At 54.6% G+C, this 13847-nt stretch overlaps 1 protein-coding gene across 3 annotated transcripts in view; it reads right to left on the bottom strand.

Moving 5' to 3' along the window:
- Positions 1-13847, bottom strand: part of Ccdc13 (coiled-coil domain containing 13) — a 39378-nt gene that overhangs the window by 7279 nt on the left and 18252 nt on the right. For 2 of the 3 annotated variants that reach the window (XM_075964089.1, XM_075964091.1), the window contains 6 exons: positions 11902-12066; positions 8044-8220; positions 7051-7257; positions 2963-3090; positions 1849-1932; positions 934-1056 (listed from right to left, as the gene is read on the bottom strand). In XM_075964089.1, coding sequence (XP_075820204.1) covers positions 934-1056; positions 1849-1932; positions 2963-3090; positions 7051-7257; positions 8044-8220; positions 11902-12066 — 884 coding nt within the window. The remainder of the gene's footprint in view (positions 1-933; positions 1057-1848; positions 1933-2962; positions 3091-7050; positions 7258-8043; positions 8221-11901; positions 12067-13847) is intronic. The other variant, XM_075964090.1, reaches the window with a different exon arrangement.

Here is a 13847-nt window from a genome sequence, read left to right as displayed (position 1 = left end):
CCAGACGGAGGACAGTTAACCAGTCACCCTCCAATACAGACATAACCCAGAGAAACGGGGGCCAGCGCCCCAGACGGAGGACAGACATTTCCACTCGCCACTGAATGCAGTCACAGAGAAAGCATGTGTTTCTTCATTGCTTCTGTACTGGCCACCCCAGTTCCCTTGTAAGCAAGCCCTCTCCCCCAATTCCATGAGTACTTGGGGTACCACCAGTCTGGCTGCTCTCTCTTGGGGGTGGGTGGGGGCTAGAACTCCCAGAAAACACGCTATCAAGACCCCTGCACCTCCTCGGGCCTTCTGCTCTGTTCCTCAGCATTTCCAACGCTTTCCAGGTCTCCCCCTCCTCAGCTGAGGCAGAGCTGGCTCCTGTTACCAGTCACCACAGAGCAGTGACTGACACACAACACCGCGGCGAGGACAGGAACTTGGTGGCATCCCTCATATTTTTTAGAATGGATTCCATGGCTGGCCTCTGGGCCGGCCTGGGTACCTTCAGTGATGGCCAGCCAGGCCATGTCAGCAGGGGCACTGCCTGATTTGAGTGGAAGCTGTCAGAAACTCTCTGGAGGCGGCTGGACGCTGGCTTCCTGCCTCTCAGAACCTCACCTTCTCAGCCCAGCCACCCTCCTGTGCCCAGCAACTGCCAGCATCGGGCTAGGCTGTCACTTTCCCACGAGACTCTCGGGCAGCTGACAGGACGACCACACGTCACGGAGCTTAACACTCCTTGAACTAAGTCTGACTGTTCTCACTACAGAACCAGTCCTCCAAGGTTACCACCTGACAGGCCCTCTGGGTGCACAGAAAACAGGGCTGTCCCTGGGAACGGGCTCTCCAGTGAGGACAGAACCCAGAGTTGTGGGCCCTGGAGGGAGCTTAGTCCCAACCCACACAGGCCTAGGAGAGAGCTGGCTGGGTGTCACGTGTTACCGCTTCTGCAGGACAGTGACAAACTCATTCAGGCGGTCGCGCTCCACCTCGGCGGCTTGCCAGAGGGCCTTCATTTCTGCAGCTTGTGCCTGCCAGCCCTTTTGTTCTGGGGAGTCCAAGAACCTGGGGCCAGAGTACAGGACAGAGGTCATGTTAAGTTGGAAGACATAAACATCCTTATACAGTGGCAGGAGGGATTGTGACATCTAGAGGTTCTGGGATGGCCAGAGGGGAGGAAGCCCAGCCGCCACTCGGACCCACTCAGTTGTTAGTGGCAGTGCACCTTGGTCTGTCAATTCCTGCCAGTGTCAAGTGTCAATGCCTGGCCAAAGTGTCACAGGTACTTCATGGGAGACAGTAGTCCAGAGAGAGAAAACCATCTTGTTTATAGCCACATGGTAAATCTCAAGTGAGAGGAGGCCCACTAGGCCTTGCCTGGATCCCGAGCTGACCTGCATGGGGCCGGGTCACGCTGGCAGCAGGCGTCTCCAGTGGATAGTGCGTAAGACAAACCATCCTTTGTCCATGAGCCCACAAGAAGAACAAAGGGTGCATTTAAGCCTTGTGCCTGGCTTTATCCACAAACAGGGGGCTAGAGAGCCGAGGGGATATCAGTGACTGAGTGTGGGGACCCACATGATGTGGAGTGCTCCCCCGGAGAAAGATTCTCAGCGGGTAAGAGAAGGCTGTGGAAGGTGGGGCCGGGCTGACTCCCTAGTAACAGGAAAGAGGCCCAGACTGCCTGTCAGGGCCAAGGTCTGGCTCTGAAGCTGTTTACCCTATCAGGTGGCCCCACCACAGGCCTCTCCAGCCTTATGTAACCCTCCATGAATGCTTGGATTTTGCCTGGCCTCAGTCCTCCATCCCTGAATGGGAAGGGGGGAAGCTCCAGAGCTGGGGATGCTATGCTCCTACCTGGGTGAGGTCCCGTGGGGACTAGGCAGGGAAGGCCTCGTGAAAGCAGACTCCACCAGTGTGTGGCCCAGGCTGGTCACAGAGCTGTGTGGAGGCAGACAGGGACATCAGCAGGGAAGGAGTGGGCACTGCTGGACCACACAGTGGACAGGGATATAGGGGGCCAGTGGAGGAGGCCATGTGGGCTTCAGTTTCCCCATGGACCAGATGTCCTTCCTCTTTTAAGATAAAACAGAGCCTCAAGCAACCCAACAGCAGTGAGTCTGGGAGACTTGGGAGGAAGTGTGCCCCTAGGCTGGCACACGAAGCTGGACAAGGGACTCCCAGCAAGTGCTTGGAGTGATGGAACCCAGGGCTGCTGGTGCCTTCCTGCCACGGGAAGTCAATAGAATAGGAGAGGGTTGCAGGTTGGCTCGGCAGCAGGGCAAGCGATTCAAACATTGCTGAGTGTGCATGTGTGTGGTGTGTGTATCGTGTGTGATATGTGGGGGGTGTGTGTGTGCTGTAGTGTATGGTGTGCGTATTGTATGTGGTATGTGGTATGGTGCGTGTGTTGTGTGTGGTATGTGGGGTGTGTACTTGTGCTGTGGTGTATGGTGTGCGTATTGTATGTGATTTGTGGTGTGCAGCATGTGTTGTGTGTGGTATGTAGTGTGTGTATGGTGTATGGTGTGTGTATTGTATGTGGTATGTGTGTTGGTGTGGTTTGGTTGTCTAACATGCACAAGACCCTAGTTTTGATTCTCAGTATTGCATGAACTGGTGTTATCTGTAATTCTAATACTGGGAAGATAGAGTCGGGAGAGTCAGGAGCTCAGTCATTCTTGGCTACATCTCAAGTTCAAGGCCAGCCTGGGATATGTGAGACCCTGTGTTAAAATCAAAAAGGCCAGACATAGTGGCACATGATGTTATCCCAGCACTTGGAGACAGAGGTAAGAGGATCTCTGTGAGTTCCAGGCCAGCCAGGGCTATCTAGTGAGACCCTGTCTCAAAATAAATAAAACAAAACAAAATTTCACTCAGGGGGCTTTCCATAGAGGAAGCAGGGAGACACCATTTTTCTGAATACTACGCAGTCACTCACCATCCCTCCAGCCTGTGTTTTCCTTACCGAGAGGATCCTAGCCTGCCGACATGATCGCCTGCTGAGGCCGGAGAGCTGGTTACTGGGGTCTGGTCCTCAGGGAACCTGGCATGGGTGGGGCTGGCCCCTTCACCCCCTCCTTTATTATGGAGATACTGCAGGGAACAGATGTGGGGTTGGATGTCAGGGTTTTGGTGCCAGCCGGGAGAGGGCAGGGGGCGGGCTTGACTGGCTTCCAGCTCCGGGGTTATGAAAGAAGCTGCTCTTCAGGGTGAATGCTGGCCTGGGCCGCCAAGGCACTGCTTGCATGACAATGACAGCTCACAAAGCCTCTGCTCAGAGGAGGCTCCAGATGAGACCAGTGCAGGCCAGGGCCACAGGGAGGTGTGAGGGCAGTGGGGGCCAGAGGCACAGAGAGGTCAGAGCTGATGTCTGTCCTCGGTGGCCCCACACAGGGTATGACTTGAGGTCAGGGCCATCTTCAGTCCTCACACCTGGACTTCAGTCTGAGGGCCAGTGGCTGTGTGGAAGTGGAGCTTCCCAGGCTCCTCCCTCTTTTGGCCTCTTCCTCTCTTGTGTGCACCAGCAGATCCTTAGCGGGAGGCTGGGCCACCATCAATGCAGTGAGTGTGGCTTCTAACAGCCTGGCATGGTATGGCCCCAGGGATTCTGAGAAAACCGGAATATGCAATTGCATTGGCTAGGGGAGCTTGGCCCCCAACTGGGTGGTGGCCTCTTTTGGAGACCAGGAACAAGAACAGAAGGTGATAATGCTAGAATGTTCCAAGCACTCCTCTCAGGACACCAGGAATGAAGACCGCAAGACGATGTCCCCCACCTGCCTGATGCCCAGAGTTCTCCCTCGGCCAAGCCTGCCACCCCAGGCTCCTCTGGACAGCAGGCCAGTCAATTAGTGCTGGTCTGAGTTGAGAGAGGTCAGAGCCCTGGCAGCTCTGATGGACCTGGGGTTCTAGAAGGAAACAAGGGACAGAGCTGCTCTGTGACCTCCACCCACACGTAGGTCTGAAGGGACCCAACTCCACCCACACGTAGGTCTGAAGGGACCCACCTCCACCCACACATAGGTCTGAAGGGACCCACCTCCATTCGCTTGAGGGGATCTGGGGAGTTAAGAGAGGCTCCAGACCCAGCAGAGAGAGACCCGGGCTTTCTGGAGGGGCGCATGGGCTCTTGCATCCTAAGGAGCAGGAGGCCAGGACAAGGCAATGAGAGAGGAAGGAGAAATATATGTGCAGAGACATTTGAGGGACTGAGGAGATTGCAGAAGGGGGAGGGGTGATGGGAAGACACGGAAGGGGAAGTGGCCAGAGTTGAGACATGTGCTCAGGATCTGGATGGAATGTGGACTAAGCAGGAATGGGGCATGGGGTGGTGGTGGTGTAACGGAAACCAAGGATGTATGAAAAGCAATATGGAAAAATACTATTTTATAAGCCAATTAAAATATACCACAATTTTAAAAAAGGGTAAGAGAGGTGCCCTGCATGGTGGACCATGCTGCTTCTAGGAGCCACAGGCTGTTGGAGGAAGACTGCCTTGCCGGGCAGGTGACACCTCCCTCCACGTTGTTAGTCAGGAAGACCTCACAGGTTCCCAAAACAACACAGGCCTTTCAACACTGCTCTTAGCTGTCCACCACAACTAGACAGTAAGATCCTACTGCTGAAGACATGATTCACTCTGGTTGTAGGACACAGAGAAATCATGCCAGGGGAACGCTGGGAGTGTCCACTCTGCTGGAAGCTGCCGTGGTGCCAGAAGGTGATATGGAGGTTGTTGGGGGTGGAAGAGTCACCCAAGGTCATCATACCTAGCTGTGATACTAGCCTGCCAGGCAAGATGTGCCCACTGGCCTACAGTGGCGTGACTTGGGGGGCAACCAATCCATTTTTGATTGGATTTGAAGCCTGCGCCCCAGGCTGGAATTCAGCCTGATACTGTAAACATGGGGAGAGCCCATGGCTGGGGAGGTCACAGACTGTAGAGACGGATCTTCTACTGCTATTTTGCTAAATGGACATGGTACCAAACTGCCCTCCACATGGGTTATCCCGCAGTTTAGTGTGGGTTTCGGCCTTGTCACAGAAGTTTCTGCTTGCGGTAAGTGACAGTCAGAGACTCACAACTGGTCAAAGTGCGGAGAACGAGTGACCGAGAGCTTAGCCCTAAATGAGACACCTGCACCCCCTCGGGGGTTCAGCGATCGTGAAGAACAGGGGCAGAAAGAGCATAATGAGGATGGGAGGGGAGCTACGAAACAATTGCTGCTGCCCTCATGCCAACGCTCCAGCAGGAGGAGGGAAGGGGCTCATAAGACCACACCCCCTCTGGAACTCCTGACAGCCAATGGTTGCTGAGGACTCAACTCTCTTCAGTGTTGTAGCCACTGGTGAGTTGTCCTCCCTTAATGCTAAGGCAACCCTAATTAAATTCAGTGGTCTCACACACACACAGGAAAGAAGAAAGCGGGAGACACGTTGGGAAGAAAGAGTCAGAGTGGGAGAGGGTAGCGGAGGTTATGAAAACAGCCCAAATTGTAGGGATAAGCCCAGCCCATTAGGGGGTTAAAGCCTTTTTTTTTTGTTTAAACAGAAAAAGGGGAAATGATGGAGGAGGGCCTTCTTAATATCTGTTGTTTCATTGGTTAAGTAATAAAGAAACTGCTTGGCCTCTGATAGGACAGAAAATTAGGTAGGCGGAGTAGAAAGAACAGAATGCTGGGAGAAAGAAGCTGAGTCAAGGAGTCGCCATGATTCTCCCACTCCAGACAGACGCAGGTTAAGATCTTCCCTGGTAAGCCACCTTGTGGGCTACACAGATTATTAGAAATGAGTTAGATCAATATGTAAGAGCTAGCCAATAAGAGGCTGGAACTAATGGGCCAAGCAGTGTTTAAAAGAATACAGTTTCCATGTAATTATTTCGGGTATAAGCTAGCCTTGCGGGCAGCCGGGTGCCGGGACACAGCCCCGCTGCTCTTACTACAACACCAAATACCTTTCATACATGTATGACATTGTCAAAGATTTAAAAGAGTTTTAATTAAAAAAGAAGTGTGGCCATCCTACTGACTGCAGCGTGAGCATGGCTGGAACACAGCTCCCACATGGATCATGAAGGTGGGGGCCACAGCTGCAGACGGGAGAGGATAAGCTGGGAGGAGTCTGGATCCTCTTGGCCCTGGTGAAGGTGGGGGTGACAGGAAGCCAGGGGTGGCTTTGAGCTGAGCAGGGATCACACATGCTCAGGGTGGTGTGGCCCACAGACAGGGCTTGTGTTTTAGGAAGGAAACGTGAATACAGAATTAGACAGAAGGCGGCTGGACGCAAGGGGTCCACGTGGACCCAGGATGGTGCAGTGTGGCCAGTGCTGACCTGAGAGCAAGGAGGTAGAAAGTGCTATCCGGGCACTGACAGGCTGGCCCGGGTGGCACCCTGCTCACCTGTACACTGAGCTGTTAGCCAGGCACTGACGCCCCTCCCAGGTGGCATCCCGCTCACCTGTACACTGAGCTGCTAGCCAGGCACTGACTCCCCCCCCAGGTGGCACCCCCTCACCTGTACACTGAGCTGCTAGCCAGGCACTGGCGCCCCACCCCCAGGAGGCATCCCGTTCACCTGTACACTGAGCTGTTAGCCAGGCACTGACGCCCCTCCCAGGTGGCATCCCGCTCACCTGTACACTGAGCTGCTAGCCAGGCACTGACTCCCGCCCCCCCAGGTGGCATCCCGTTCACCTGTACACTGAGCTGCTAGCCAGGCACTGACGCCCCCCCCCAGGTGGCATCCCGCTCACCTGTACACTGAGCTGCTAGCCAGGCACTGACGCCCCCCCCCAGGTGGCATCCCGTTCACCTGTATACTGAGCTGCTAGCCAGGCACTGACTCCCGCCCCCCCAGGTGGCATCCCGTTCACCTGTACACTGAGCTGCTAGCCAGGCACTGACGCCCCCCCCCAGGTGGCATCCCGCTCACCTGTACACTGAGCTGCTAGCCAGGCACTGACGCCCCCCCCCCCAGGTGGCATCTCGCTCACCTAGACACTGAGTTGCTAGCCAGGCACTGACAGGCTGGCCTGGGTGGCACCTGGCTCACCTGGACACTGAGTTGCCCAATCTCCAGCTCCAGCTGCCGCACTTTGGCCTCACGCTCAGCCACCATGGCCCGCAGCTGGGCCACAAGGCTGCTGCTCCGTTGGGCCTCACTGTTGACCTTCTGGTCCAGGTGGTGCTGGGATGTGCGCCTCGATTCCTCCTGCACACTCAGGCTGCCCAGAATGTCCTGCAGCTGCTTGAGCTGGTCCTGAGGGTCAGACAGAGGGCAGGTAGAGGCAGCCTTGGACTACTTTGGGTAGGAAAGGACAGGACAGGGGCAGCTGGCTTCGTTACCCAGAGCCATCTGACTTTCCCTAGCGGGAGACACTAGTTATCTGACTGAGAACCAGGAGCACCCTCCCTGCAGATTCAAGGTTCAACTCTGATGCCTTCTGGCCTCGGATTTCCTCCTGGGAGACTGGGGCCAAGACGGCCAGATGGGAAAAGTGACCCTTTAGTTACCAGAAGGCAGTTCGGTGGGGGGGAAGGTGTGCCCAGCTGGTAGGCACACACGTGAGTGCGAGGAAGGACTGATCCAGCAATGCTGTGTGAGGAGCCCATCAGCACCTGACCTGAGGCCTGGACCCTGGACATATCCCCAGGGAGGCTCTAAGGACAGAGGTTCCTTGCTTTAGGGCAAAGAGGAACGACACTATGACCTGGGACAGGAGACCTCAGGAGAAAATGGAGACTCAGAGCACCCCAGGCACAGAACCGGCAGTGAGGTGCCCACAGAGGCAGACTGACCCTAGAGGTGGGTGCCCCCTATCTCACCCCATTACAGAATGCCATCCCCTCTGGGGTCCCAAGGCCAAGAGCACCAGGGTCATGGTTATTTCCCTCAGGCACTCTGGGAGGCTGCGTCCCAGAGGCAGGACTTTTCTGTAGGAAGCATCTGAGGTGTCTCTGCTCTCAACGCCCCTGCCTGCATACCATGAGGGCATCAATCAGCTCATCTGAGGTGTCTCTGCTCTCAACGCCCCTGCCTGCATACCATGAGGGCATCAATCAGCTCATCGTCATGCTTGCCCTTCTCCACCAGGGTCACCATCTGGGTCTTGAGGGTCTTCACCTCACTGGACAGCACCTTGTTGCGAGAGCGCATGCCCTCAAACTTCCTTCTCAGTTCTTCCAGCTCTGTCTGGAGGGTGTCCCGCTCACTGGCCAGTTTCTGTAATTAGGGAGTGAGAGTCGAGGCTAGCCTGTGCCATAGTTCAGGGTAGCCCAGTTCCCACTGACTGGGGAGACTCGGAAGGGGCAGCTGTGGAAGGCCACAGGAACCAGGGATAGCACCAGGGCCAACCGCAGGCCGACTCGGCTCCCCCTTTTCCTGATGGGCACGTGGCAGACAGCTCTAAGGGACAGCAGTGTGCCTCCTGACTTAGAAAACAACGTGAAGACTGGAAAGATGGCTCAGAAGACTGAAACCCGAGCTTCATCTCTGGGACAGGAATAGAAAGTGAGTCCTCCAATTGTCTTCTGGACTCTCTACATGTGCACACACATGCACATGCGCGTATACATGCCTGGATTCTACATGTGCACACACATGCGCATACATGCACACACGCCTGGACTCTACATGTGCACACACACATGCCTGGACTCTACATGTGCACACACACACACATGCGTGCACACATGCCTGGACTCTACATGTGCACACACATGCGCATACATGCACACACGCCTGGACTCTACATGTGCACACACACATGCCTGGATTCTACATGTGCACACACACATGCACGCACACATGCCTGGACTCTACATGTGCACACACACGCACATACATGCACACACGCCTGGACTCTACATGTGCACACACACGCACACACATGCACACATGCCTGGACTCTACATGTGCACACACACACGCACATACATGCACACATACCTGGACTCCACATGTGCACACACACACGTGCACACATGCCTGGACTCTACATGTGCACACACACGCACATGCGTGCACACATACCTGGACTCTACATGTGCACACACACGCACAGGCGTGCACACATGCCTGGACTCTACATGTGCACACACACACACATACATGCACACATGCCTGGACTCTACATGTGCACACACACGCACATGCGTGCACACATGCCTGGACTCTACATGTGCACACACATGCACATACATGCACACACGCCTGGACTCTACATGTGCACACACACATGCACGCACACATGCCTGGACTCTACATGTGCACACACACACGCACATACATGCACACACGCCTGGACTCTACATGTGCACACACACGCACATACATGCACACATACCTGGACTCCACATGTGCACACACACACGCGTGCACACATGCCTGGACTCTACATGTGCACACACACACACAGGCGTGCACACATGCCTGGACTCTACATGTGCACACACACACATACATGCACACATGCCTGGACTCTACATGTGCACACACATGCACATGCGCGCACACATGCCTGGACTCTACATGTGCACACACACGCACATGCCTGGACTCTACATGTGCACACACACAACATGTGTGCACACATGCCTGGACTCTACATGTGCACACACACGCGCACATACATGCACACATACCTGGACTCTCCATGTGCACACACACGCACATGCCTGGACTCTACATGTGCACACACACACATACATGCACACATGCCTGGACTCTCCATGTGCACACACACGCACATGCCTGGACTCTACATGTGCACACACACGCACATACATGCACACACGCCTGGACTCTACATGTGCACACACATGCACATGCGCACACACATGCCTGGACTCTACATGTGCACACACACATACAGGCGTGCACACATGCCTGGACTCTACATGTGCACACACATGCACATGCGCACACACATGCCTGGACTCTACATGTGCACACACACACACAGGCGTGCACACATACCTGGACTCTACATGTGTACACACACGCACATACATGCACACACGCCTGGACTCTACATGTGTCCCGTATGAACTAGATGCTCACACACTTCACGCATTTATAGAGCCTCTCATGCCTTCATTCTTACATGTCCTGTGGGCCTACTGTATGCGCTGTGGCAGGAGCTGGGTGAGGCTGTTCCTAAGGAGCGACCCCAAGCCTGGGAGAGAGACTGCTGCCTACTGGGATGTGGGGGAGGAGACAGCTGAGCAGAAATGGGAGCTGCTGAGAAGAGCTAAAGTCTTGTGTATGCTGGAGGTCACGGAGGGGCCAGGCAGAGGCAGAGGCCCGGCAGAGGCCAGGCAGGCCACCTAAGCCCTTCAGAGTTGCTAGGGTGGGCGGGGCAGCAAATGGCTTCTTCCTGGGTCCATTATGGCTGGAACATCAGCCTAGCTAAAGACCATGGACAAGTAGAGCGGTAGGACATGATGGCTCTACCCAGCTCTGGACAGGCGGGGGCCACTGCTCACCTCTTGCTCCACAGGCTCTCGTGACCACCTGGACAGAGGACGACATGGGCCTAGGACCTGTCTCCTCCCATGGCCATTGTGACTCGGGCAATCCCTTCTAAACGTCTTCCCACAGACAGCGTGTACTGCAGCCAGGCGCAGGTAAAACTGCCTTCCTGATCCTGCGGGTTCTTTATGATTCTTCCCACATCTCCCTTCCCTGTCCCCGGAGTCACCTCCACATCCCTTGTGTCCAGTCTGCCATCGTCAGTTTCCTACCTCGGTGTGAGTCCTTGGTCACATCTCGGAGGGACTGTCACTCTGCCTCTGTGTTGGCTTGAATAGGAACGAAAGCCATTCCTGTTCACAGACTCATGGGCTTGACTGCTTGGCCACAGGGAGTGGCACTATTAGGAGGCATGGCCTTGTTGGAGGAGGCCTGTCACTGGGAAGTGGGTTGTGAGTCTCAGAAGCTAAGCTTAGCCATTGTATCACAGTGACTTCTGATGTCAATGGATCAGCTGTAGAACTCCCTTCTCCTTCTCCAGCACCACGTCTGCCATGCTTCCCACCATGATGATGATGGGCTAAACCTCTGAACTGTAAGCCAGCCCCAACTAAACGTCTTTCTTTATAAGAGTTGCCAAGGTTATGGTGCCTCTTCACAGCCATAGAAACCCCAAAGAGGACAGGCTCTCATCCCTCCTATCACCTCCCTCCCCCTAAACCATGTCACTCGTCTGAAGCTCAGGGGACCGCGTCTCTTCACAAATCAAAGTGCCTTGGTGATGATGCCGGCATACGAGGTTTATCAGGACCCAGTGTGCCCAGCCCTACAGATGGCTGATATGCAGCTGACGAGGCTATGATAAAGTTCCCGGCATCCCGGCACAGCAGATGGGGTTTCCCGTGGGACTGTTGGAAGCCTCTGTCCGGTGCTACGGGCCGAACGAGGGCCATTCGAGTCAGCGGTGACAGAGTCTGGAGCGCTGGCCGCCCACTCTGTTCAGAGCTTGGTGGGCTTCCTTCAGGCCCCGCTCCCCATTCTATTCCTGGGAAAGTGATCCAGTGTGAGGGTGTCTGGATTGGAATCACCATCACCGAGAAGACACACTCTGGGCATGCCTGTGAGGGTGTTTGCAGAGAAGAGACCCACCCTGAATGTGGGTAGTGCATCCCATGGGCGGAGACCCAGAGGAAGCCAGGCACACTGCAACACACTCATCCCCCTGCCTCCCATTCCTGCCACCACCCTTCCCTGCTGACAGAGCTGAAGCCAACCCTTCTGTCCTCACAGTACTTTTTCAGACATTCATCACCACAGGGACAGCGACCAGGACACCCTGCATCTCCTCACACTGCCACAGGCCCAGGGTGAGGGATGGGTGCTGTGGGCCTCCCACCCATGTGCTGATGCCTATGGCTGGGCCCGCCTCACCTCCCAGCTTTCCTGCTTGTCCCTCTCTAGGCTGCGGATCCTCAGCAGGTTTTTCTCTTGTGCTGTCAGCTTCCGTGGGTCTGAACCGACAGGCAGCGGCTCCGAGCCCAACGAGCCTGTCGTCTTGTTCTGACGCTGCCCCAGTTGCTTCTCAAGCTCTCGGACCTGAGGATGGCAAAGCTGGCTGTCCCACAGTGCACAGCCAGGGGGCTGCCACTTGGGTGCCTTGGAGGAGTCTGCCTTCCAGGGTGTAGCACAGGATGGGCCCAGGCTAGGAAGATCTTCTGCAAATGGGGGAGCTGTCCAAGGAGTTCAGTGAGAAAGGTCCCTTCCTTGTGGCTGTCCCAGGCTCCTGGACCCTCTGAATCTCAGTCCCATTAGGAATATGGGTCTGCCCGAGGGTACGTTCTGCATGGTGCTGCAATGGGGGGGGCTCAGCACCCCAACCCACCTGAGCCCAGCAAGCCCCTTAAGTTCTTGCTGGAAAGACAAGTCTTGGAGTTCACTTCAGACCAAGATACAGGGCTCTGGGGGCAGGAAGGGCCTGGAAGCCATATTTTAACAAAAGCCATGGGTGATTTTCTTTCTTAAATCAAACATTCATTTTTATTATACATTTCAACACTTACAGTAACTGTACAAAACGGTGGTTTTTCTGCAACCGTCCCTTACATTTGTGACCTGTTTGAATGGCACTGGCTCCCCTCCCTCCCTGGTTCCCGTATCTTCTCTGCCCATTTTTTAGGTCATTTAAAAAAATCCTCTAGGAGAGAAAACACGAAACATTGTTTCTGAGTATGGCTTGTTACACTTAACACAACCATCTCCAGTCCTATCCATTTCCAGCAAATACCATGCTGTTGCTTTTTATTCATGGCTAAGATGCCACGGTTTATGCACGCCACATCCCTCTTTTTATTCATGGCTAAGACGCCACGGTTTATGCATGCCACATCTCTCTCCACGGTCCAAGTCTGTTCTTTACCTACGGATGGGCACCCAGACTGCGACCACTCAGTAAGCAGGTGTCTGTGTGCTGAGCAGACTCCTCCGAGTACTTATCCAGAGTGGTACCCGGAATTGCATCACACCGTAGCTCTAGCATCAGCTTTCTGAAGTCCCTCTATAGGGACCCCCACGGTGGCCACAAGAACCATGTGCAGGACCCCATGGTGCACAATGCTCCTCGTTCCCACGCCCTCACCAGAGTGGTGATTTTCTCCATGACGTGCTCCTAACTAGAAGACATGGAGTCTTAATTCAGTTTTGATTTGTATTTCCCTAAAGCTAAGGATGTCAACTATTTGAAACACGTGAGGGCTGGTGAGATGGCTCACCATGCCAGTGCCCACACGAAGGGCAGGGCAGGCATGGAGGTGGAGCCCTGCCTGTAATCCCACCAACTGAGACACAGAGACAGGGGAGCCCTGGGACAAGCTGGCTAGCTGAGTCCTTGAGCTCTGTGTGTAGGAAGAGATGTTCCTTCAACACGGTGGAGGGAACACCTCATGTCGTCTCTGCCTCTGTGCACGTGTGCACACACACAAACACACACACTTGCTAACCATTTGCGTTTCTTCTCCTCAGAAGTGTACGTGGAAATCGTTCTACATTTAAAAATGAGTTACTTGTTCCTTTGTTATGAGTTCTTTATGTATTTTCTGAGTGTTTACACTGAGGTCTCTGATACATTTTGAGCTGATATTTTACAGGGTGAGAGGCGGGGATCTAGTTTAACTTCTAAGTAGATGGTCAGCTTTCCCAGCCCCGTGCCAGAGGCAGGCTCCTCTCCAGTGTGTCTCTTAGACCACGAATCAGATGCAGTCAGTTCAAGGCGGCGTGGCAGTAGATAGGACACTAAAAACATAGCTCAGTGACAGTTGAGCTGGCATGTGTTGGGCACTTAAAGGTAAGGAGACTTGAGCTCACGCCTCTAGGATCCCAAA

This window comes from Microtus pennsylvanicus, chromosome 3 (assembly GCF_037038515.1).
Source record: "Microtus pennsylvanicus isolate mMicPen1 chromosome 3, mMicPen1.hap1, whole genome shotgun sequence".
Taxonomy (NCBI): domain Eukaryota; kingdom Metazoa; phylum Chordata; class Mammalia; order Rodentia; family Cricetidae; genus Microtus; species Microtus pennsylvanicus.
This window is presented reverse-complemented; position numbering and strand designations above follow the sequence as displayed.